General features: G+C 34.5%; 1 protein-coding gene across 1 annotated transcript in view; it reads left to right on the top strand.

Annotated features, from left to right (window-relative positions):
- Positions 1-26,537, top strand: part of ASCC3 (activating signal cointegrator 1 complex subunit 3) — a 354,273-nt gene that overhangs the window by 257,189 nt on the left and 70,547 nt on the right. Inside the window, exons 35-36 of the mRNA XM_034991607.1 lie at positions 14,631-14,742; positions 14,938-15,072. Coding sequence (XP_034847498.1) covers positions 14,631-14,742; positions 14,938-15,072 — 247 coding nt within the window. The remainder of the gene's footprint in view (positions 1-14,630; positions 14,743-14,937; positions 15,073-26,537) is intronic.

Raw genomic sequence — 26,537 nt, 5'->3', positions numbered from 1 at the left:
GCAAAGAAGAAGTCAAACTCTCTCTTTTCACAGACGACATGATACTTTATGTGGAAAACCCAAAAGACTCCACCCCCAAATTACTAGAACTCATCCAGCAATTCAGTAATGTGGCAGGATGCAAAATCAATGCACAGAAATCAGTTGCTTTCTTATACACTAACAACGCAACTGTAGAAAGAGAAATGAAAGAAACGATTCCATTTACAATAGCACCAAAAACCGTAAGATACCTCAGAATAAACCTAACCAAAGAGGTAAAGGATCTATACTCTAGGAACTACAGAACACTCATGAAAGAAATTGAAGAAGACACAAAAAGATGGAAAAATATTCCATGCTCAGGGTTTGGAAGAATAAACATTGTTAAAATGTCTATGCTACCCAGAGCAATCTATACCTTCAATGCCATCCCGATCAAAATTCCAATGACATTTTTCAAAGTGCTGGAACAAACAATCCTAAAATTTGTATGGAATCAGAAAAGACCCCGAATTGCCAATGAGATGTTGAAAAAGAAAAACAAAGCTGGGGGCATCACGTTGCCCAATTTCAAGCTATATTTCAAATCAGTGATCACCAAGACAGCATGGTACTGGCACAAAAACAGACATACAGACCAATGGAACAGAATAGAGAACCCAGATATGGACCCTCAACTCTATGGTCAAATAATCTTTGACAAAGCAGGAAAAAACATGCAATGGAAAAAAGACAGTCTCTTCAATAAATGGTGCTGGGAAAATTGGACAGCCACATGCAGAAGAATGAAACTCGACCATCGTCTAACACCACTCACAAAGATAAACTCAAAGTGGATGAAAGACCTCAATGTGAGACAGGAATCCATCAAAATCCTAGAGGAGAACATAGGCAGTAACCTCTTTGACATTGCCCACAGCAACTTCTTTCAAGATACATCTCCAAAAGGTAGTGAAACAAAAGCAAAAATGAACTTTTGGGACTTCATCAAGATAAAAAGCTTCTGCACAGCAAAGGAAACAGTCAACAAAACAAAGAGGCAACCCACAGAATGGGAGAAGATATTTGCAAATGACACTACAGATAAAGGGCTGGTATCCAAAATCTGTAAAGAACTTCTCAAACTCAATACCCAAAAAACAAATAATCAAGTCAGAAAATGGGTAGAAGAGATGAACACTTTCATGAAGAAGACATACAAATGGCTAACAGACACATGAAAAAATGTTCATCATCATTGGCCATCAGGGAAATCCAAATCAAAACCACACTGAGATACCACCTTACACCAGTTAGAATGGCAAAAATGGACAGGGAAGGAAACAACAAATGTTGGAGAGGTTGTGGAGAAAGGGGAACCCTCTTACACTGTTGGTGGGAATGCAAGTTGGTACAGCCACTTTGGAAAACAGTGTGGAGGTTCCTCAAAAATTTAAAAATAGAGCTACCCTATGACCCAGCAATTGCACTCCTGGGTATTTACCCCAAAGACAGATGTAGTGAAAAGAAGGGCCATATGCACCCCAATGTTCACAGCAGCAATGTCTGCAATAGCCAAACTGTGGAAAGAGCCGAGATGCCATTCAACAGATGAATGGATAAAGAACATGTGGTCCATATATACAATGTAATATTACTCAGCCATCAGAAAAGATGAATACCCAACTTTTACATCAACATGGATGGGACTGGAGGAATTTATGCTAAGTGAAATAAGTCAAGCAGAGAAAGTCAATTATCATATGGTTTCACTTATTTGTGGAACATAAGGAATAACATGGAGGACATTAGGAGAAGGAAGGGAAAAATGGGAGGGGGGAATTGGAGGGAGAGATGAACCATGTGAGACTATGGACCTGAAAAACAAACAGGGTTCTAGAGGGGAGGGGGGAGGGGGGATTGGTTAGCCCGGTGATGGGTATTAAGGAGGGCACGTACTGCATGGAGCACTGGTTGTTATACGAAAACAATGAATCGTGGATCACTACATCAAAAACTAATGATGTATTGTATGGTGACTAACATAATATAATAAAATTAAAAACTACAAAAAAAAAAAAAATACTATATGGACATAGGCCCTTGTGGCTCGAAAGGCCATTTGTAGAGTGCCAAGAAGTTTGATGTAGCCAGAGCTTAAGAGTATGGAGATCAAAAGATTGTCCTGACCAGAAAGTGGGCCACTCTCCAGAGAGTAAATGGCCTGTATGTCATGCTAAGGAGTTTACATCTGATCCTATTGGCAGTGGTGAGTTTTTAAACATGGTTTAACATCCCCAAATTAGATTTGGTTTGTTTCTGTCCTGATGACACTATGACACTATGGTAGGGAATGAGCTGGAATGGGAGACATTTAAAGCAGGAAGACCAGTTAGGAAGCTGTTTAATAAGAAAGGTGAATAGGACCTTAACAGTTGCAGAAGGAATAGAAGGAGGGCCAGAGATGGGGGACATTCCTGATATATTAGGAAATATCAAGGCATTGTAAGGTCTTGAACAGAGAGATCATGATGAAAATGTCATTACCAAATCTTACCTGTTGGTACCTTAAGAAATTTGTTTCATGTTTCATCCAACATTTCCACTCACATAGATCTCAGTTTGAAAATATGGTGACAGTTTTCTGTTTCCTCAGTTCTTAGGGCTTCTGGATTAGATACAAGATACCATTTGGGAACATGACTACGGGATTAGTGAGGTAGCCATCCAGCACTGCAACTTTACCATAGCAAATAGATTGCAGGATTAGAATTGTGGAAGGTATACTGGGATAGACTTTACATGTACTCTGGTCCAACCTTCTTGTTTGATACTGAAAAAAGGGAGTTTGGAAACTTAAAGTGACTTGCTGTGGATCCCAGAACTGCTTTGACATAAAACCAGGACTTAACACCATAGGTTTTCTGACTCAACTCTTTTTTTAGAGGAACGAGTGGCTTGGTGTGTAACTGTAGATGTATTTCTTTTTCTTATGTCATAAAAGATAGAGGCGATTAATAGTGTGGAAAGAGATTTGAACATGGAATCAGAACACTAATTCCTGTTTTAGCACTACCCTTTACTGTTTGACCCTGAGTCACTTCACCTCTCAGCTTCCCTTTCTTCATCTGGAAAATGAGTAATAGCCTCCCTCCCTCACAGGATCATGTTGAGAATCAAATACATGCATTAAAGTATTTCTAAGTTTTGTATTAATTATGAAGAACATAATTAATGTTGATTAGTGAGCTGTTAGTCCTGTACTGCCTTTCTGTACTGCTTTACTGGTCCATACCATCCTAAGGAATCTAGTTTAGAGACTAAGAGCCTAATCATTTGTCAGTTCCTCTGATTAGCAAACAAGGAAATAATTCTCTGAGTTCTTTAAACTGGTTCAAACTGAGTTCAAATTTAAATTGAGTTCTTTAGCAAATTAGAGTTCTTTACTAAATCCGCAGATACACTGAACTTTGTGTGTGCATCTACTTTTATTAAACTTAAAAAAAAAAAATTTTAACTTTCAATTAGAACCAATTTGTGACTTTAAAACAATTACAAAAATAGTACAGACACTGTATAGCCTGCACCCAGCTTCCCCAAATGTTAACACCTTACATGACGGTAGCACAATTATCCAAACCAGGAAATTAACATTTATGTCATACTATTAACTAATCCACAGACTTTACTCAGGTTTTGTCAGTTGTCCCACTCATGTCCTTTTCTGTCCAGGATCCAGTTTGGTATCCTGCATTGCATTTAGTTCTGTCTCCTTAATTCACTCTAATGTGTGGCATTTTTTCAATATTTGTCTACTATAACCTTGACATGTTAGGAGAATACTATCCAGTTATTTTGTAGCATGTCCTTCGGTTTGGGCCCTACCAAGAGGGAACTGGAACAGACATCACTCCCTGTTGTTCTGGTTGCTAACTACCTTCTATTTAATATTAATGTGGTGAGAAAAATCCACATGCAACTATAATAAACAGTATTAATAAGGACAGAACAAGAAGTGTGGGGGAGGTTAGCCCAGTGAACAAAGATGAAATCTTGAGGGGATGTACTTGGTTTATAACTTAAAGAAATTATATTGCGCCTCTGAGCCTGGGGACTTCTTGGGTATTGACAGTTTAGGGTATCTCCTGCTCATATGATTGTAGTGCATTTAAATAGGAGTATTCTGCAGTTCACATTGCCTCACGTAGTGCATTTAAATAGTGAGTATTCTGCAGTTCACATTGCCTCACCTATTTTTACCTGAGGGCCATCTTTGCTAAGGGGAAATTCTAGCTCTGGGAGTCAAAGGATGCATTAGCTTAGGGCACTTGGTTATTGTGGCAGCTGCTTTTCTTGCTGCCCCAAATAAAAGCTAGGTTTCCTCTACTACCACCACCAACACCACCAAGGAGACATTAACCTGTACCACCGCTAGGTAAGAGTTTCTCTCACTTTCATGCTTTTGCTGTCACTCTTCTGCCTGCCTGCAGTGCTCTCTCCAGCCCTTATAACCATCCAAGTTCTAACAGTCTTAAAAGTCCAGTCATATATTGATAAATGCACTTAAATTAATTTTCAGGAGGTGATGGTCTATATACTCTTGACTATCCTTATCAAAGTTGCTAGTTCTTTTTTAGAGTAGTCACCTGAACATATTTTGAGATACCTAGCTAGGTTGAGACTAAGACTGGTCTTATCCTGAAGTAGAAACCTGTGCCCAAACTGTTGCCATATGAATTAATCAGTCCAGAATAGGTACAGTATTAAATTTTTTTGAAGGGCTATGATGACATTTTTCACAGAAAGAGAACAAGCAATCCTAAAACTTGTATGGAACCACAAAAGACCTCAAATAGCCACAGCAAACCTGAGAAAGAAGAACAAAGCTGGAGGCATCACACTTCCTGATTTCAAACTATATTACAAAGGTATAGTAATCAAAACAGTATGGTATTGGCATAAAAACAGACACATAGATCAATGAAACAGAGAGCCCAATAATAAGCCCATACATATATGGTCAATTAATTTACTCAAAGGATCCAAGAGTATATAATGGAGAAAGTATAGTCTCTTTAATAAATGGTATTGGGAAAGCTGGATATTCACATGCAAAAGAATGAAACTGGACCCATATATTTCACCATGCACAAAAGTCAACTCAAAATGTATTAAAGACTTGAAGGTAAGACCTGAAATGGTAAAACTGCTAGAAGACATAGAAGGTAATATCCTTGACATTGGTCTTAGTGATGAGTTTTTGGATTTTACACCATAAGTGAAGGCAAAAATAACCAAGTGCGACCACATCAAACTAAAATGCTTCTGCTCAGTAAAGGAAACTAGCAAAATGAAAAGGCAACCTACCAACTGGGAGAAAATATGTGCAAATCACATATCTGATTATATATTTATATACATATAAGTATATAAAGAATTCATACAACCGAATAGAAAAATAACAATCTGATTTAAAAATGGGCTAAGGATCTGAATAGACATTTTTCTAAAGAGGACATACAGATGGCCAATAGGTACATGAAAAGGTGCTTGACATCACTAATCACCAGGGAAATGCAAATCAAAATCATAAGATATCATCTCACACCCTGGAATGGCTAGTATCAGAAAGACAAAAAATAAGTGTGTTTGTGAGGATGTGGAGAAAAGGGAACCCTTGTGCACTGTTGGTGAGAATGAAAATTGGTGCAGCCACTGTGGCAAACAGTATGGAGTTTCCTCAAAAAATGAAAAATGGAACTACCACATGATCCATCAATTCCACTGCTGGGTATTTATCCAAAGAATATGAAATCACTGTCTCAAAAAGATATCTGCACTCCCATGTTCATTGCAGTATTATTTACAATAGCAAACACCTAGAAACAACATGTGTCCATCAGTGGATGAACAGATAAAGACATGATACACACATGCACGCACACACACACTGAAATATTATTCACCAAAAAAAAAAAAAAAAAGGAAATCCTGCCATTTGCAATAATATGGATGGACCTGGAGGGCATTATGCTAAGTAAGTCAAGCAGAGAAAGATAAATACTGTATGTTGTCACTTGTATGTGGACTCTCCCAACAACAGCAAAAACAAAAAACAAAAAACCTCATAGATACGAAGAACAGATCATGGGTAGGGTGGGCAAAATGGGTGAAGGAGATCAAAAAGTACAAACTTCTAGTTATAAGATAAATAATCCTGAGAATCTAATGTACAGAATGATTATAGTTAATACTGTGTATATATATTTGAAAGTTGATGAGAGAGTATTTCTTAAAAGTTCTCATCACAAGAAAAAAGTTTCTAACTATGTAAGGTGATTGTTGTTAACTAGACAAATTGTGGTAATCATTTAACAATACAAACATATATCAAATAATTATATTGTATAACTAAAACTAATACATTGTTACATGTCAATTATGTCTCAATTAGAAAAAAAAAGCTATGCTCAGCAACTGGAGGTAGTAGCAACATAAATAATGATTTCTAGTCTCAAAAATCATAGAATTGCCTTAAAATGGTGAGGTAGAAGCATTTAAAAAATTAAATCTATTTTCCTTAATTCAGTAAACATTTATTGAGTGCCTACTATGTGTCAGGTACTATTCTAGGCATTTTGAAGATGTAAATAAAAAACTTTCTGCTTTCATGGCACTCTTATTTTTTAGCAGAGACAATGAGTTTAAAAGTTATGCTGATACAAATCCGAACTCCAGTGAGATAGCACCTCACACCCGTCAGAATGGCTAAAATTAACAACACAGGTAACAACAGATTTTGGTGAGGTTGTGGAGAAAGGGGAACCCTCTTGCACTGTTGGTGGGAATGCAAACTGGTGCAGCCACTCTGGAAAACAGTATGGAGGTTCCTCAAGAAGGTTAAAAATAGAACTAACCCACAATCCAGCAATTGCATTGCAATGTTAACAACATATTTACCCAAAGGATACAAAACTACTGATTTGAAGGGATACATGCACCCCGATGTTTATAGCAGCATTATCAACAGTAGCCAAACTATGGAAAGAACCCAAATGTCCATCAACTGCTGAATGGATAAAGAAGAAATGCTGTACACACACACACACACACACACACACACACACACTGGAAAATTACCCAGCCATCAAAAAGAATGAAATTTTGTCATTTGCAATGACATGAATGGAACTAGAGTATACTATGCTAAACAAAATAAGTCAGAGAAAAACAAATACTATATGATTTCACTCATATGTGGAATTTAAGAAATAAAACAGATGAACATAGGGGAAAAAAGAAAAAAAGAGGGGCAAACCATAAAACAGACTTTTAACCAAAGAGAACAAACTGAGGGTTACTGAAAGAGAGATGGGTGGGGGGGGGGAGGGGGGGATGGCTTAAATGCGTGAAGGGTATTAAGGAGGGCACTTGTAATGAGCACTAGGTATCATATATAAATGATGACTCACTAAAATCTGTACCTGAAACTAGTATTACACTGTATGTTAACCAACTGGAATTTAAATAAAAACTTGAAAAAGAAAAAAAAACGTTAGGTTAGAAAGTTATGAATGCTTTGAAAAAAAGAACGTGGTACTGAAGACCAGGAGGCCAAGTGGGTGGGGTGGGAGAATTATAGTATTAAATAGGGAGACAGAGTGGGCCTAATTAAAGGTGCTAAAGAGGGAAATGGGGAGATGTTGGTCAAAAGATACAAATTTCCAGTTATAAGATAAATGCTGTAATTTACAGCACGATGACTATAGTTAATAATACTGTAAGTTGTTGTTGTTTTTTAAAGAAGGTGCTGACTTTTGAATAAAGACTTAAAAGGGATGAGAAGTTTGACCACATGAATATCTAGGGAAAACATTTCAGACCAAGAGAACAGGAGAGGTTCGAAGGCATGCATATCTGGTGTATTCAAGGCATGGAAAGGAGAAGTTGTAGCTGATACAGAGTGAATAAGGGGTAGACAGTAGCAGGAAATGAGATTAGGGATGTGGGGGATTGGTGGTTGTACCAGTCATGTGAGACCTGAGCTGAGACACCATGGGAATGACTTTGACTTTCATTGTCAGTGATATAAGAACCATTGTGGGGTTTTGAGTAGAGAAGTGACAGGATCTATTTGTTATATAAGTGTGGTCAATTATAATCTTAAATGTTAAAAATAATTTAAACCAAACTGTTGAAGGACAGAAATTCTCAGATTCAATTATTTTATATCCACCTAACATGATTTGTAAGAAACATCAAATCAAAGTGATATAGAAAAGTTGAAAGTTAAGGATTGAAAGAAGATATGAGGGACAGTAGCAAAAAGAAAGCAACAGTTGCAGAATTAAAATCAGAGAAAATGAAATTCAAGGTAAAGAAAAACTAAAAAGAACAAAGAAGAATGGCCCATATAGATAGCAAGCACAATCACTAAATATAGTATACAAATTTTTAGGTAACTAAAAACATAGCGTCAAAATACAGAAAGCAAAAACTGATAGAAATTCAAGATGTTAACTAAATTACAATCATGGTGAGAGACTTGAACGCATCTCTTTTGAAAATCAGCATGCCAAAGAGATATAAAAAGTACTTTGTAAAATAGAGGGTTTGATTAACAGTATCTTTGAATATGTGTATGTATCTTTATATTTCTCCTCCCCCAAAAGAATAAGCCTTCTTGTAGACACGCATCAAAATTTATTTATAAAAATATACCATGTACTAGACCACAAAGAACAACTCAGTGTATTTCAAAAAATAGAGATCATAAGACTACATTCCCAGTGTATAATGCTGCAATAATACCAGAAATAAACAAGAAAAAGGATGGCAAAGGCAATCTACCTGCTTGGGATTTAACTATTTTTATTCTAGTGGAAGGTGAAAATTTATTTTAAAGGTAAAGACTAGAGCTATAAAAAAATAAAAGTAATATATAACAAAGTCAGTGAATTTCTCAGTCACAGCACAATTCCAAGGAGTATTCATATCTTTAGAGCATCTACAAGATAGCATGAATGCTTGAAAACAAAATAAGCATTCATCTCTAGGAACTAGATGAACTTAGCAAAACCACACATATAAGAAAGGAATTTATAAAAGTAACAATTGAAATTAATAACTGAGAAACAAAAACGTACACTAACATTATTTATTATTATACTTCAGTTGTTTTAAGAGCCTAACTCCTTTAGTATTATTATGATCCCCATTTTGTAGATGAAGGGACTGAAGCAAAGGGAGATTGAGCAGCTTGCCCATAATCACACAGCTCCTGAGTGACAGAGGGAGCACTGGAATTTGGCCACTCTGGCTCCAGAGGTCACAATCTCTATCCCTAGGCTCATTATCGGGTCCAGAACCCAAATATCCACACTCCCTCTCTACTTCTCCTTCCAGTGCTATGCTGGAAAATGTGTTCTTTATGGAAACCATACCATACAAATTTTGAATGTGTAACACTTTCGTTCATTTGATGCAAAAAAAAAAAAAAAGTCAGTTTTAATATCTATACCTTTACATCTGGATAAAAATGAGAACATGTGCCTAAATCAATTTTTATGATTTATGTATTTTATTTATAAAATACTTCTGCTCTAGTGAAGCTCTACAATCAGAAAGAATTCTGACTGGCCCTTGATTGTATCTTCTTCTTATTATTGTCTGTGTTAAAATCACCTGTTCCATAATCTGGAAGCAAAGAAAGGCACAAGAGTTCAGGAAATTGGCAAATTTTTCCTACTTATTTTTAGATCTATTAGAAGTTTCAAGGAAGCTAAAATCTTATATCATGTGTAGTTTTAATTTATCCTTAATACTCCCTATTACTCAGTTTCATAAATTGAGATTTGACTTTTGGTTGGGTGGGAGAGGCATATATACATGCATGTGTGTGTTACAAGGAGAAATTGAGGTTTATTTAAAATAGAAAAGACAGAGACCACTTTCAAAATACAGTCATACGTAGATAGTAAATATGACCTAATTCTCCAGCTCCCTTCATTTAGTCATACTACTGGAAGGTACCCCAGCACACCACCACCAAAAGTAGAACTTATGTTGACAAAGATTCTGCCACTGTTCCTGGATTGTTCTCGATGTGTCTGTTTATATTCTCGTGTGTGTGTGTGATATGTATATACATGCAAATATATGCACGTGCATACAAAGATACATATTTATATGCATAAATATATATGTAGACACACATTACATTAGTGTGTTCAAATGTATATAAACACATGTACTGGGTGCATCATGAAATATAATATATTCCAAATTGAGTTCTGGATTCAATTTGTATGTTCAATTTTACTCTCTTGTTTTCTCCTGAGAAAGCTTTTAAGCATTTCTGGGACAAAAAATGTTGTGGTAGTTTCAGCTGTCCCTGCAGCCACTTTCATTATTTGTGTCATTATTCCTGCTGCATAATGTGAACATAAAAAAACATGGTTCTGTAACAAATGACTTCCCAGGACTGACAGTTATAGCTGCAGCATTTCAAGACTGATGAAAAATTTCCCAGCAAGATCTCTGGCCAGGTCTACAATAACGAAACAGGAAATGGCTGCCACTATTCACATTAAATCCAGACTGTTTGGTGTAACTTTATCTATGTTTTCGATTACAATAAAATCTCTTTCATTCCCAACCAGCAAAATTTCATCCTTATTAACGGTTTCCAAAAGATAACTTGAGGTTTCATGTGTGGTATTCCTGTTTGTCCTTTGATAAGATCTTTTAAAGATAATTTTTTTAAAAGTTTTACCTTTTGGATTGTTTAAATTCAATGAACTTTGTAAATTTTTATGAGAGGGAGAGGTTTGTTATGACTTTTTCCCAGGGGACTGCTAATAGAAGTTAGCTTGCCTAGCCCATGTGCTAGATGCTGTCAGTATCAAACTGCCTTTGACTTTCACACCTCCCAGGGGACTAGTAATTGTTGTGTTCAAACAGCCTGTAATTGTGATCCCGCTGGCTTTCTCAGTACGCTTCTGGCTATTAGAATCATTAAACAACTCAGCACCTGTTAACAGCATTGTAAATATTCAACCCTGCTTGTGTGCAGGTTGAGTCCAATATAGAGAAATCTTACAGAGCTCAGCCTCATAAATTAGAGCTTCTGACAAGTCAATTATTGTGAAACTGGGTTTCTCTGTGAAATAAATGAAATAGCATGCTGACAAAAAGGTAGGCTGTCTGTTTATGGCAGAGAAAAGACAATGACTTGATGATCCAATGCAGTGAGCATGAAACTACATTGTATCCTTTATCTGTAATTAAACAGTTGTGTAATATTTCTGTTTTAATAACCAGTAAATTGTAAATTTTGTACTGTGGAGAGTGCAACATGAAAACAGACCTTTTTACTTAGCTCTTGCTTGCTTTTTCAAGTTAGTGAAGTGATTGTTGATATTAATGTTATATAATGTTTTAAGCTAAATGCTTATAATTATTTGGGCTAGAAATTACCCAGTGACTGAAAAGTTCATGCAGTAGAAGCAAAGGCCATATAATGCTAATGAAGATCATGTAAATATAAACTCCATTATTTATTCACAGAAAACTGTCAGAATATATTACCTCTCAAAATTATATGTGACCTAGACATAATTTCATTTACATTTAGTTTATTTTACAGTGTCTTATAAATTATATAGCGTAGGTTAATTAGGATTAAGATGTAGGAAATCTTACTTTTATAAGGATTTGGAAGTGTTGTAAGTAAACTTAGGTCAAATATTAGCAAAGAATAATAGTATAAATCAGTGAAGTTACATCACAACAAAAATTACGCATGTTAGTGTTTGTGTTGGGTGTATAGAAGACAAGTTTTTTAATGTTTGAGATTTTCCTATTCTTGAATGTAATATTTTATCTAGCATTTTCTATTTTTAAAAGTTATCACTTTCTAAAAATAAATAAATAAAAGTTATCATTTATATATGCCAGGATACCCGAAGTAAACAATTTCAGGATTTTTTTTTTTAATTCTAGATTACCCCCAGATTCCATAAAGATAAAAGTATTGATACTGAGTAAATTGAATGTCAATTCAATTACTTAAATTGAATTTTTGCATTTCTTCTCTTAGGCAAGTCAAGTGTGAGAGTGTTGGTGAGAGCATTAGAAAAGAAAAAATACCTGGAAGTTTTTTAAGTTATTCTGAAAAATGTGTTGATTTATAGCAAATTAGAGTATATGTAATGTAGTCATCAAATAATTTGTTGTAATCTCAGAGACATAATTTTAATTGGATTTTTTTTTTTCGTTTTTGCAACTTATTTTAAATGTTTAAGAAATGTTTACCCTGACTGTACTTTATCTGAATAAAAGCTACAAATTAGTCTTAAAAACTTCCCAATAAACTTAGACAAACATTAGAAAGGGTATTAGCCCATCAGAATATACCTTGTAAATACATAAAACAGTGGCTAAAATAAATATTTTAAAAATTTATAATTTTTGAAGGAAAATTTTTATCATAGATGGTTTTAAATATTATTTGTAAGTATACTAAATTTGTTAAAGTAAAAAATGGTAAAATTGTTACTCAGTTATATTTATAGGGTAATGGCTTATGGTAATCAGTAGCAGCATCCATGAGATTTTTTTGTTTTAAATTGCCTAGTAAATTTTTAGACAAAAATGGTATTTTAACTTTTTTTTTCTTTTTTTTTCTTTTTTTTTTTTTAAAGATTTTATTTATTTATTTGACAGAGAGAGAGCACAAGTAGGCAGAGAGGCAGGCAGAGGGAGAGGGAGAAATTAACTTTTTGTTTTTCATGGTAATATTATTTGCATAATGTCTTCCTTCTGTAATTTTAATTGCATAAAAAATTATTTGATTCTTGGTCTAGAAATTCTATTACTTATTCAGTTCCTGGGCACATTTTCACTGCTTTTTTTTTTTCAATTTAGAAATAATTTTATCAACTATATATTAATCCAGACAGCTGAAAATCGTGTTAGAAAATGTATAGATTTAGCAATCCAAAAGAATGTGAAATATAAAATAAGCAATTCTGTTGTAGAAAGTTTGGCTGATAAATTCCATTTGTTGGAAAAAAATGAAAGACAACAAGTATCACTAATAATTTGGAATGGCTTTAGAGATCTCTTTTATGGGGCATTGAATGTCCAGAATTTTTATTTTCACCTTCTACAGCAGAATACATTATTCTAACTAATACTCCTTTTAGTCATTTTTCAGGATAAAGGAAGTATTTTCTAATGGTTTCTAATGCTTGATTTTCACTTTATATGCCTAGATAAAAGTTTGTACATTTTGTTTAAATTAACAACAGCACTGGTTTCAATACTTATTTATCTGTTCACTGATAAATATTGCTTTATTTTGGTCTGTGACAAGAACTTTTCCAGGAAAGGCAATAATTTCTCTGCAGATTAAAATGAAAAGTAACTATTTCTCTTTTGTGAAAATTAAAATCATCAGCATATAATTACGATTTACAGTTATTTTCCCAAGTAAATAGTCTGTTATTAATCCTTATTCAGTGGAAGCTCTCATATTGGTATATCTAGCCATTTGTGCAAACTTCTCTTTCTATTGAAAGTATATCATGCCATCATTTAAGTCCTACTTTGTGTATCTTTAAATAAATTATTACAGTATGCTGACCCCAAATCTTTCCCTTTGAAGAAAGAAAAAATAGTCACCATACTTGGCCAGTTATGGTTTCCTTTAGGCCTCTCGCATTTGAGATTGTTAACACTTTCTTCCCAGACCAAGAATATCCCCTTTCTAGTCCTGTACAGAAGTACAACCTCTGTGCTGGGGGCCAGTGATGAGTCTGTCCTGAGGTCACTTTACACTCCTGTTGCTTGATTTGGATGGAGATAGGACATACAATTCTCTATGCTGACCGGGGTATAGGATTCACCACCAGGAATTAGAGATCAGCCATGACATGGGGGCATTCTGTCACCCTTTGAATCCGTTCCCAGGCACAGATTCCTAGCGATCTTAGATATTTGGCAAGACACTTTTGGACTGAGAGGGAGGATCATTCAGGTGAATTGCATGTCCTTCAGCCTTTTACTCGGAAAATATACAGAGCTGAACCTGTGTGTTTTTTGTATATAGAAGCTTAGTTCAGATGCTTCATTGTTAGCTTGATGTCCTTCCAATATTTAGGGTGACATGTAGTTATTAAGCATTTAGAGAACAATAAATGACTAAATTTCCTGAAAGAATTCATCTACCCAAATCAATAGTTCTTTGAGTTTTATAAAGTTACTGAGGATGGGTTTTTATATATAAAAGGGAATTATATATTTATATATAATATGCTTCTGTTTCTAAATCTAGTGTATACATTTAGTTTGCTGTAGATGTATAAAGTGGAGTCATGCCAGTTTTAACACTGGAAAGTTAGTATCTTTTTAATGTGATGCTGAATTTTATCTGCTTATCTTACATAGTTTTAATGTATTCTCATTGTTCGTGTCCGCAAATCTTAGTATGGGAATTTTGATCTGTACGATGAAACTGGCAGTTGGCAGTTGTTTTACTTCTTTGATTTGTCATAAGTGTAGTTGTTCTTTGAAATTCTGAAAGAAAAATAGAATGATAAAAAATTGAAATGCTAATTTTAGTAGAAACTATCTTGAAATAAATAATGACCTTGCTTCTTTTCCAGCTACTACAATTTGAGTGATGTGAGCCATGATTCTGTGAACAAATTTCTGTCTAGTCTGGTTGAGAAGTCTCTGGTTGAATTGGAACATTCCTACTGTATTGAAATTGGAGAGGTATGACTCAGTCATATACATTCCACGTGCAAAGACTGCCCAGCTTTTTAACAGTAGGGCTTTTGTTCTAATGATAACCAAAAATGTTAACAAAATTGTTGCAATAGCAGCCTGCAGTAAGAACGATTAATTTTATGAATCTGTGTGCTTCTATTGTACTTTTTATTTGTAATTTTATCTTTCTTTTTGAAATAGGATAATCGGAGCATTGAACCTCTGACATACGGCCGAATTGCTTCTTACTACTATCTGAAGCACCAAACAGTTAAAATGTTCAAAGAGCGTTTGAAACCTGAATGTGGTACCGAAGAATTGCTTTCAATTTTGAGTGTGAGTTTCATGATATTATTGTATTGCTTTTTCATATAAAGAGATTATATCTTCTGTATTTCATACCTTCTCTTTTAATTTGGGTCCTTAAATTGCTGCCAGCCAGTGTCTCTAGAAATTCAGCAAACTGTTTTTTTTTTTTTTTTTTTAAGATTTTATTTATTTGACAGAGAGAGACACAGAGAGAGAGGGAACACAAGCAGGGGGAGTGGGAGAGGGAGAAGCAGGCTTCCCGCTGAGCAGGGAGCCCGATGTGGGGCTCGATCCCAGGACCCTGAGATCATGACCTGAGCCGAAGGCAAACGCTTAACGACTGAGCCACCCAGGTGCCCCATTAGCAAACTGTTTTTAAAATCTTTTCCTCTGTCAAACAAGATCACTACAGAGCAACATATTTGGACCAAGTTTCCCTACATACTATATTATCCAAACTTGGGTACTTCTGAGAATGGAATGGGTCACTATTAATATTAAGCCAGGATAATAAGTATGAACTGGGCTATCCTCAACAGCCAGATGATCACCCTATCCTTCAATATAATAACTTCTATGAATTATAATTGAAAACTTTTCTTACTGCTTCTTTTGGGTCTTTCTTGTTGAATCTATGATGTTCCTGAAGTTTCTTTACATAAAGACACACAATTAGGATCTCTTAGAATTAACTAATGCCAGAAAAGCTGTTCAACTCCCTCCCCTGTCCCCCTTCCAAAATAAAAATACAACCAGATTTAGCACATGGTAAAAAAAACAAAAACAAAAACTATACTGTGTTTGGTTTTGTTTTTTGGCCAAGAAGCTAAGAACTAAATTTTATATTGAAGCTAAAATTACTATTAGGAGTATTTTCTTCATTTTCCTTTCAGCATACTATATATACATTTTGTCTTTGTTGAGTTTAAATATAATTTCCCACAGAACTGTGTTAGCACATTAGTCAAGATATATATTATAAATGAAAGCTATATATTGTCTTACCCCTCAGGTACATTGATACGATTTTAAAGAGTTAAGAACCACTGGACTGTATAATGTCTTTAAGGTCCTTCTCTCATATCATCACTGATTCTGAGGTAGTTCACTTACTTATTAGCTTTTTTCTTACCTTCTTTGCTTATCATTCTCAGTTGGCTTCAATATCCCATTCACAGTTTCCAATTTTTCAGTGTTTTCCCTTTGAGAAGCTGGTTTGTAGATTTTGTGTGAACATAGGGCCTAGTACATTGTAGTGAGTCAGAAAATAATTTATTAATGAATTGATGGATGGATGGATCCTGTATTCATCAGTTCTCTGTTATTTGCTCTATAGAAAAGAGTAGAGAATTCAAGTATATGAGGCAGCTATCAAAAAAAATTTTATGAAATTAAAAATTTGTTTCTGAAGTAAGAGTATGAAAAAATAAGAATTGTTTTTAGATCCCTAAGAATGAGGTTTTTATTATTTCCCAGTTAGAGAGTCATAAAAACATGATTTATCTGGGTGGAAGACAGTAAAATCATGGTTAATTAATTTGGGCAAGTATTTTAAACTAGTATCTGTTAGATTTAAGAATATAATTTTCCTTTCATATTTACCTACCTTGATATATTTATCTAATCTAATAATTAAAAGTATATACCTACCTTGGGAACACGTAATAAGAGCTAACACCTTTGAGCACTTTTCATGTGCTAAGCACTATTCTAGGAACTTTACATCAATAAATTCATTTGATCCTAACAATGACACTCATTTTATATTGATAACATTCCATTATTATTCCTATTTTACAGGTTAACTAACCTCTCTAAAGTTACACAGCAAGTGAATACTTCGCAATCTAGCCGCCCAAGTATGGGTTCTTAAGCACTGTCCTGCCTTTCATGTCACACACAAACACACACACACACACACACACACGCACTCTGAAGTGGAAGATTTTTGAGGTAGGAGATATGTGTTAAGACTGGATCCTAGATGCACATTTTGGATACTAACCCTTTATCAGAAATGTTATTTGCAAATATCTTCCATTCCATAGGTTGCCTTTTAGTTTTGTTGATTGTTTCCTTTGTTGTGCAGAAGTTTTTTTATCTTGATGAAGTCCCAGTAGTTCTTGCTTTTGTTTCCCTTGCCTCTGGAGACGTTTCTAGTAAGAAGTTGCTTTGGCTGATGTCAGTGGTTGCTGCCTGTGTTCTTCTCTAGAATTTTGATGGTTTCCTGTGTCACATTTAGGTCTTTCATCCATTTTTAATTTATTTTTGTGTATGGTGTTAAAAAAATGGTCCAGTTTCATAGCTATGTTGCTATCCAGTTTTCCCAACAGCATTTGTTAAAGAGACCATCTTTTTTCCGTTGGATATTTTTTCCTGCTTTGTCTAATATTAGTTGATCATAGAGTTGTGGGTCCATTTCTAGGTTTTCTATTCTGTTCCATTGATCTGTGTGTCTGTTTTGTGCCAGTACCATACTGTCTTGATGATGACAGCTTTGTAATAGAGCTTGAAGTCCGGAATTGTGATGCCTCCAGCTTTGCTTTTCTTTTTCAACATTCCCTTGGCTCTTCAGGGTCTTTTGTGGTTCCACACAAATTTTAGAATTGTTTGTTTTAGCTCTGTGAAAAATGCTGGTGCTATTTTGGTAGGGGTTGCATTAAATATATAGATTGCTTTGGGTAATATAGACATTTTAGCAATATTTGTCCTTCCAATCCATGAAAAAAAAAAAAAAAAGACTGGATGCACATTGTTTGTAAAGGTTTGTGAAAACCATATGCCTGTTACACTCTGTATCCCCCTCCACCCCACTAAAAAAAGACCCAAAAATATATCCAGTACCAAGAGAATTAAACTATTATCCTCTTCAGTCTTCTCTGAAAAGGTATTGATCAGAACAAGAGGTCTGTCCACATCCTTTCAGCAGCTTGTTTCTTTCCACCATTACAACCCCTGAAACCAGTTACACTGATCTCATGGTTTATTTTTATTAAAATAAGGTCAATTCTTGTGATACCTAAGCAAAACAAATCATCTGCAAATACATGTAAGATAAACTCAACAGTACATTTATATAGATATTGTTTTGGGGTACCCCTTAATAATTTTCACAGCAACAGTGATGTCATCTCTTCATCCTATGGTGTTTAGTCCAGGAAACTTAGCCTGTGCTAAATAGCATCTAAGCCTGTAATATCTCAGTGACACTGATTTTTGAATGAGGATATAGGGGCATTAGAACTGTAGGACTCACATAGCCAAGGAGATCTGCAGGTACCACTGTTTTGTTAATTTCTTGTGTCAGAATTGCTTTCCATTCACTAGAGAACATATGTGTAACTAACAAAGAAATATTAAATAATAAAGCAAGATTGGATTTGAGGTAATTACAGTGCAATTTCTAGAATTCATTCTGTTGCTGAAAAGTACTTCTTAAATGTTCTCTGTTACCACACTAAAGATTCCTAAATGACTCACGTAGCCTCATTATCTTTACTCTCACCTCCAAAAATGGATATTAAATCTCCTTGTGGTTTTGAAACAAGGAGAAAAGAGCAGCCAGACAGGAGCTCTGGAAAACAGGATGATAAACACAACAGGGCAAAGGAAACCAATAGGAGTGTCGTTAGTTTCAAAGGCATATTTTCATTATTATTGTTTTTATTATAATGCTTAATAATGTCACATTATACTTTTGAAAAATGTAGTATTAGAACTCATTCACTATCAGCATCTCCTTTTTAAAGGTAGTTATTGATGTTTCTAAAGTCATCTTTAAACTTTTTTTATTAATACATTATCTTTTTAAAGAAGTTTTAGTATTCCTGAGATCACAACTGAAAAGCTTCTATTCTCTTGAGTATTACTTTGATCTTACTCTAATACTTCCATCAGTTTAATTTTTTAGTGAATGAAGTTTTCTCATTTTATCTTAGGTTACATATTGTATTTAACTTTTTGTTTTCTTTCCTTTGGTACTAATGATAGTATAGAAAGTGTGTTCATTAAGATTTCCTTTGAGGTTCTCTATGTTGCAATGTGATTGATTATACTTGGCACAGAGAAAAAAACTAGAAGGTAACCAATCATAGAAGGAAAAAAGAATATTAAGACATTGATTCATTTTCACCAGGCATTTAAAAATACATAAATGTATTATTTCTCTTTATTTAACATCAAATATAGTTTCAGATGATAATCTCTTGATTTTACATATTCATAACTGATAATTGGTAGCTGTTTTTAGACCTCTTTCCCTTTAGAGAAGATAAGTATTTTGAATCTCATAGTTAGTGATAGAGTTGTTTTTCCTTTACTTAATTTAATTAGAATTCCTACTCTTTATTTAGTCATTTTGTATATCACTGTCAACTTTTCTGATTTTCTTTTTATAAAGTAAGGATACAATTTTTTTGCCTTTATAATTACCAGACAGTGTAGTTTCTTTCAAAAATAAAAGAAAAAGCATTTAATCAGGTCATTTCATGACATGCTTCCTTGTACAGTGTTTTTGGCACTATAGACCTCCCTCTTCCAGTGTTCAAAGAAGATTGTCAAGTTTGATTAAAAAATATATATATATATTAAGCTCATGTATACCCTGTCTTCTGAATTCTGTTCTTTTTCTTCTCTATCAGTAGAATGGTTGGGGTCAGACTGGTATTTTGCAGAATGGTATTATATTGACAATAATCATCCTTTTGACCAAAGGATGGACAAAGAGGAAATTTCTGAGTTTAAAGTTGAAAACTAAACTCTTCCCAATAGTAAAGAGCTAAGCTAAGTGATATTGTCCTAAGAAATAAATATCTTGAGAAAGACATGTATCATATGATCTCACTGATATGAGGAATTCTTAATCTCAGGAAACAAACTGAGGGTTGCTGGAGTGGTAGGGGGTGGGAGGGATGGGGTGGCTGGGTGATAGACATTGGGGAGGGTATGTGCTATGGTGAGCACTTTGAATTGTGTAAGACTGTTGAATCACAGACCTGTACCTCTGAAACAAATAATACATTATATGTTAAAAAAAAAAAAAGAAGATAGGAAGGGAAAAATGAAGGGGGGGAAATCGGAGGGGGAGACGAACCATGAGAGACTATGGACTCTGAAAAACAAACTGAGGGTTCTAGAGGGGAGGGGGGCAGGGGGATGGGTTAGCCTGGTGATGGGTATTAAAGAGGGCATGTATTGAGTGGAGCACTGGGTGTTATATGCAAACAATGAATCATGGAACACTACATCAAAAACTAATGATGTAATGTATGGTGATTAACATAACGTAATAAAAAAAAGAAAGAAATATCTTTAAAAAAGAAAGAAATATCTTAAGCATAAAATGAAGTATGCATAATTTATATATTTTATCATTAATATGTTACTCTCTACATGGTCTATGTTAAATTCTATCAGTCATATTTCTACCCACAGACCATATACTGGTTCTTGTAAAAAAATATTTATTTTGTACCTATAATGTGTGAGGCTCTTTGTAGGGGCAGGAGATAGAATAGTGAACATTACTGACAAACATGTGAGAGAGTGTGACACACATACATATGCCAAATACATAGATTCAGAAAGGGCTGGAATGACTGTAGTAATGATAAAACTACTGAAGAACTAAAAGACAAGGTGGAACTCTGCCTGTCATATTTGGTGGGATAGATGGTGATCATTCCTTTACAGACAGAGAAGGTGGGGATTAGGATTAGACTTGTGTGGCATTTACATGAGTTTTCTCTTGGCCCACTAGATACTTGGGATATTTTCATCCCTCCCAGTAATATAAGGAGTTTTGTTTGTTTTTTTAAATGTGCCATGTGTTAAACTTCCAGGAACTAATTCTTGTTGGTTATTACTTCATTATATATAAATTTTTATTTCGGTCAACACTGAAAAAGAAAATACAGTTCCACTAATTTTTTTTTTTTTTAGTAACACCTCTTTTGAGACTTCCATTTCTCCTCATTTGTCTTCTTCCTAAGAAATTGAACTGTTTCTAGCTTACATCTTCAGATGTCATTGCCTTTAAATGATAGTTAAAAACTCTAAGGCCAAAGATTGGTACTGAGAGTATTTCTGTTCACTAATCTTATTCTATAATGCAACCCATTTATTTAAATTTTGTCTTTCCAATACATCCATTAAAAAATAATACTATCTTTTATTGAGCACCTACTACATGCCAGGCATTTTATATACATCATTTGTAATCCATCAAACAGTGCTTCATGGTAAACACTAATTTACAGGTAATGAAATTGAAATTTAATGAGGTTACATTTTCCGGGTTCATAGAGAGTAGTTCTTTAGAATTCCTTCTCTATATCTTCCTTCCTCTCCAAGACATAGTTTATCCTTATCCAGTGTTTTAATTCCAACTGTAAAAAATTTTTAAAGCATGGAAGTATAAGGGCATATATTTTTTAAAAAGTTAATTAAAAAGCAGGAATACTTTTAAATTTATGTGTGGCCCTTGTAACTTAGAATTATAGATGTTAAATGCAGTTGTTAATTACTGTGACAAAATAATTATTTCAGTATTTCTTATTGGAAACATATATTTTAAGTTTTAAATGATATGATGCTATTTGGAAAGTTTAGCTATTTTATAAGAACTCTTGCCAAGTTTTTTTAACACCATGAATTAATAAGCTTCATAATTAAGGCAGCTGCTTCACACTTCTATTGTTAACCAGTGACATTACATCTGTCTTGCTCCATTGATGCCCTCCTCCTACTTATTGAAGCATTTAGCAGTTTTGGCAACAGGGATTACATGGCATGGAGTAAGTAGTCTAATTAGATATAAGTGAAAATCCTGAGGGAAAAGGACATTTAAAAAGTAATTTAAAGAATCTCTTAATGATGTTGGCACTGAAAGCCCACATCTAGAGTAGAAAGTGCCTGTCATCATGGCAAACAAGGATCATGAGTTGATATGTTCAGTGAACTTTTAGAAGGTAACCTATTTTAAAACGATAATAGAAATGAAAAGATTTCAAAGTTAGAGAAAATTTATTTGAACAGATTTACGAATATGCTTGCTATCGTATTAATAGCTTTGAAAGAAAGCAGAATATGCCCCAAATGTATTCTGTCTCTAGAATTTCCAATAATTTTTTTAAAAAGATATACTCAGTTGTTATGGTTCTTGTGACTACACAGAAACATAAGATTATATATCAAATATCCAATCTGAAAAGTTGTGAAATTTTTATTTTTTCACAAAGCCTTGGATATTGACTAAAAGTATGGGTTTCATATGTTAATATAAAATAGAACCATTCCAAATTTAGAAAAGTACCAGAGCAATAAGATTTTTATATGTCAATAAACTTCCAGGTTTGGCAGTTCTCTGTACTGCTTTCTTTAAAAGCATACAGATTCTTCGCTCTGCCCATATATAGAGCATTTTCAGTAATAGAGCATTTTTAATGCTCAAATTTTGTCCTGTTTGAGCACAACTACAAATCTTTTGGTAGAAAATTGCAAATACATCTTTCTCAAACATGAGATTGGAAAAATAAGCAATATTGTTTTAAAAAGAGAGAAATTTAAAACAAAACAAATAAAAAGGACAAGCCAGATATGAATAGCATCAGTAGGGGACCCAGCATGCAAAATTAAAGAGTTCATTAAAGGAATAATGAAAGGAAGGAGAGGTTAACTGAGTAACAGTGAACACCACCAACCTCGTGGCCTTCCATTTCCAAATAACCTCCTGACAATTGCAGAATCCCATCTGCTACTCTTTATCTTCCTGGTGGGGAAACCTAATGGGATATCTTCCAGGGTTTGTGAGAAGAGTGTCCCTAACCCTCAGGCTGGGGAGCTGCCTGGCATCTTTTGGACAGGCACAGATGGCAAATGTCTTGAAAAAAAGTTCTCTTTCTACTTCTCTTGGTCTCTTTCCCTTGAGACTTTCCCTCTTCTCCCTTATTTCTCAGCTTCTTCCTGGCTTTCTGTACATATAAGCTCTCCTCAGCACAGAGAAAAGTGCAGTATTTTCCTGGTAAAAGACCTCAGTCTTAGATATATCTGTTGTGCTTCAATAGATTACTTCAAGATTTTTAAGCTGATTATGTTCTGATGAGCCTAAAATGTATTTATGATGTTACCTGAAATTTGTCCTGTTTTAAATTTTTGATTTTTTTTTTTTTGGCTTCCTAAAATATCCCACAGAATGACAACTGGCAATTATTAGGAATCTAATCGTTTGTGATTAAGTAGAATTGTTAATTAAGAAATGATTTTACATATCAAAATATGAATAGCTTTGATATTTCTTTCTTTATCACCTAATTTAACTTCCTCATTTTGTCAAAGAACAAAGACCCATTCTTGCCCAAGAAGACACAATCAGTGTGGAAAAATAATATAAAAACTCAACTCTCAGTAGGGAAAGGGCAAAGTTGGAATTAGAATTCGTATCTCCCAGCAACCTTTTAAATGTCTTGTTTCTCCCTTTGCCATTTTATACTTTTCTTTTTCCTCTTCTTGCCTCTTATTTTGCCCTTTTATTTAAACTTACAAAGCACATGGTACATAAAATACACCATTAACCTTCTCAGCCTAAGCTATCTATAAAAAATACTTTTGGCTTGTCAACATTTATTAAGATTTGCTAAGTGTTCTGTCCAATACTCGGTGTACTTTGGGGAATACCAAAGAAATGGAAGACCCATATCTTTTAAGGAGATTTGTCCTGGAGCCCAAAGATTCTAATAAAAACAAGGGATAGGCTTGTGCTAAATACCTGTCTCTTGTCTATTGCTGCTTAATATAGCTGTGCCTATGCATGAGAAGTGTTTAGTTGTACTTATGGCATTCAGAGCAGAAGAGTTGCTGACATTGCTGTCCCCAAAAAGTCAGAATTACCAGCCTGGCCTATAGGCAGGAGGTGTATAAGTCATGGGGGCCATATAAGTATTTGCAAAAGGAGTCTACATTTAGACATTTTTTAATTACAAGTATAATCTTGGATGGTGTCATATGAATTATGTTTATAAAACTCCAGGGTAGTTTACAGGGAACCCTATCACGAATCATTTGGCAAAGAAAATCATCATTAATTTAGTCTTAAAAATATTTTATCTTTGGTATCTCTGCTTAATTTAATGATATCAGATATCATAACTATTTAGAATTGTCAATACAGGGGTGCCTGGGTGGCTCAATCAGTTAAGCATCCAACTCTTGATTTTGGCACAGATCATGATCTCAGGGTCCTGGCATCGAGCCCTGCATTAGGCTCTACTCAGCGGCGAGTCTGCTTGAGATTCTCTCTCCCTCTTTTTTTCTCCCCCGTACACGTGCATGTGCTCTCTCTCTCTCTCCAAAATAAATAAATAAATCTTTAATTTAAAAAATATATATATATTGGGACACCTGGGTAGCTCAGTCAGTTAAGTGTCTGCCTTTGGCTCAGGTCATGATCCCAGGGTCCTGGGATGGAGTCCCATATTGGGTTCCTTGCTCAGCAGAGAGCCTACTTCTGCCTCTGCCTGCTGCTCCCCCTGCTTGTGCTCGCGCGCTCTTTCTGTCAAATAAATAAATAAAATCTTAAAAAAAAAAAAAAAAGAATTATTGATACCCATACCATCACATTGGGGAAATAAAAATAACATCAAAGATTATGATATTGCTGGAATCAAATCTCTTCCCTAAATTCTAGCCATTTGTCACTTCGTTCTTTGAGTCAGTAGAGTGTTGTTTAAACTTCAAAAATAAGTAGAAGATAAATTGAAACTTAAACATTGGATAAAATATTTTAAAATGCAGTTTTTGTATGCCAAAAATTGGTTTCTGCTCAAAATGTTTTTAATATAATCCCAATAAAGTTAAGTGCTCTAAAATCATTGTTAAGGTCCTATTGGTCCAGCAGGTGGAACAGTTCAGAAATCAATGCTAGCTCCTTCCTCAATTAATAATGGTGATCAGAAATTTTCCAAAAGGCTCATGGTTCCTGTCCTAAGTATCTTGCAAATACAAATAATGCCAAAACATTGTTTAAGCTAAATATATCATCCTGCCTTTTATTTTCAGAGAGCCGCCAAGTAGGTAAATAAGTGTAATTATTCCCAATACTTAAAGCCAACTCAGTGTATTTCAGTATCACTTCTGTATAGCAGAGCAAAAGAAAAACTAAACATCCTAATTTCTTTTCCAACCCCCAATAAGTGGAGTCCACAATATTACATTTTTTTAGAAACATGGAATTTTAAAAGGAAAAAATAATCATAGACATACTCCTTGGTGCTGAGGGACATAATAGCCTTCTAGATTAACTAATGTGCCAGGCTTTTTCTTTATGTAATAATGTAGAAAAACAATAGAATCACTATGTGCTTAAAAATATATATTTTTTAAAAACTGTGTTGACAGTTTGGGATCAAACTTTTGTGAATTCTCTATTGTAAAATATATTAAAGTGTATCTTAATATGTGTTTAAAAATAAGTCATTATATGTAGCCATCTCCCTGGTTTATTGAATTTTATTGTACAAATAATACTACTTTACAAGTTTAGAAGGCTTTTAGCGAAAACAGTACAATCATCCTTCCTTAATTTGTTATTTGGCTATATTTCCTTATACTTAATTTTTAATAGTGTTCACCCACTTATTGGTTATCAGACCACCACTAGTCCTTGTACATTTAGCCATTATTTAGTCTATATAGAGATTTATATCTTCTGATTATTTTCTCCAAAGCAGTTTCTTATCAATTAATCCTTCTGAGTAATTGTTTCATCGTCCTGTTTTAAAGGAAACAGCCAATAGTCCAAGTACAGAATGATTCATAGCTATGACTTTTGTGATATCACCACTGTAAGTACCTCATGGAGTTACTGGGAAGATTAAATTAGTTAATATAGGTAAAGCACAGAACAGTCCTTTGCTCATTTACAGTAAACTCAGTAAACAGAAGCTATTATTATATTTAATAATAATATTTATTACATACAGACTATGCTCCAGGCATGGAGAATACAACAGCAGACTAGGCGGATGAAGTTTCCATACTCATGGACCTTATATTCATAGTGGGGCTAGTACACAAACAAGTAAATAAACATGTAATATAACAAAGTAGATATAAATGGGATTTTTAAAAATCGGGCAAGTGTCTACAGGTAACTAGAGGAGACTGTTCTAGATAGGACAGTTAAAGAAAGCTTTTCTGAGGAGATGTCTGAACAGAGAACTGAGGGACATGAGCAACCAACTCATGAGAAAGCCTCGGGGAAGAAATTCTAGGCAGAAGGAAAAGCATATGCAAAGGCCATCAAGCAGGAATTACTTGTCAGGTTCAAAGAATAGCAGGGAAGCCAGTGTGGTTAGAGCAGAACAAGCATTGGGAGGGCATGGTATGCAGGGAGCTAGGTCATCTGTGGTCTCCCTAGGGAGTCTGGATTTTGTCCTCTAAGTGTTCAAAGAAGCCATTGGAAGGGTTTTGATCAAAAGAGTGATGTGGTATTATTT

Source organism: Mirounga leonina, unplaced genomic scaffold, assembly GCF_011800145.1.
Source record: "Mirounga leonina isolate KUSES-001 unplaced genomic scaffold, KU_Mleo_1.0 Mir_53, whole genome shotgun sequence".
NCBI lineage: Eukaryota > Metazoa > Chordata > Mammalia > Carnivora > Phocidae > Mirounga > Mirounga leonina.
This window is presented reverse-complemented; position numbering and strand designations above follow the sequence as displayed.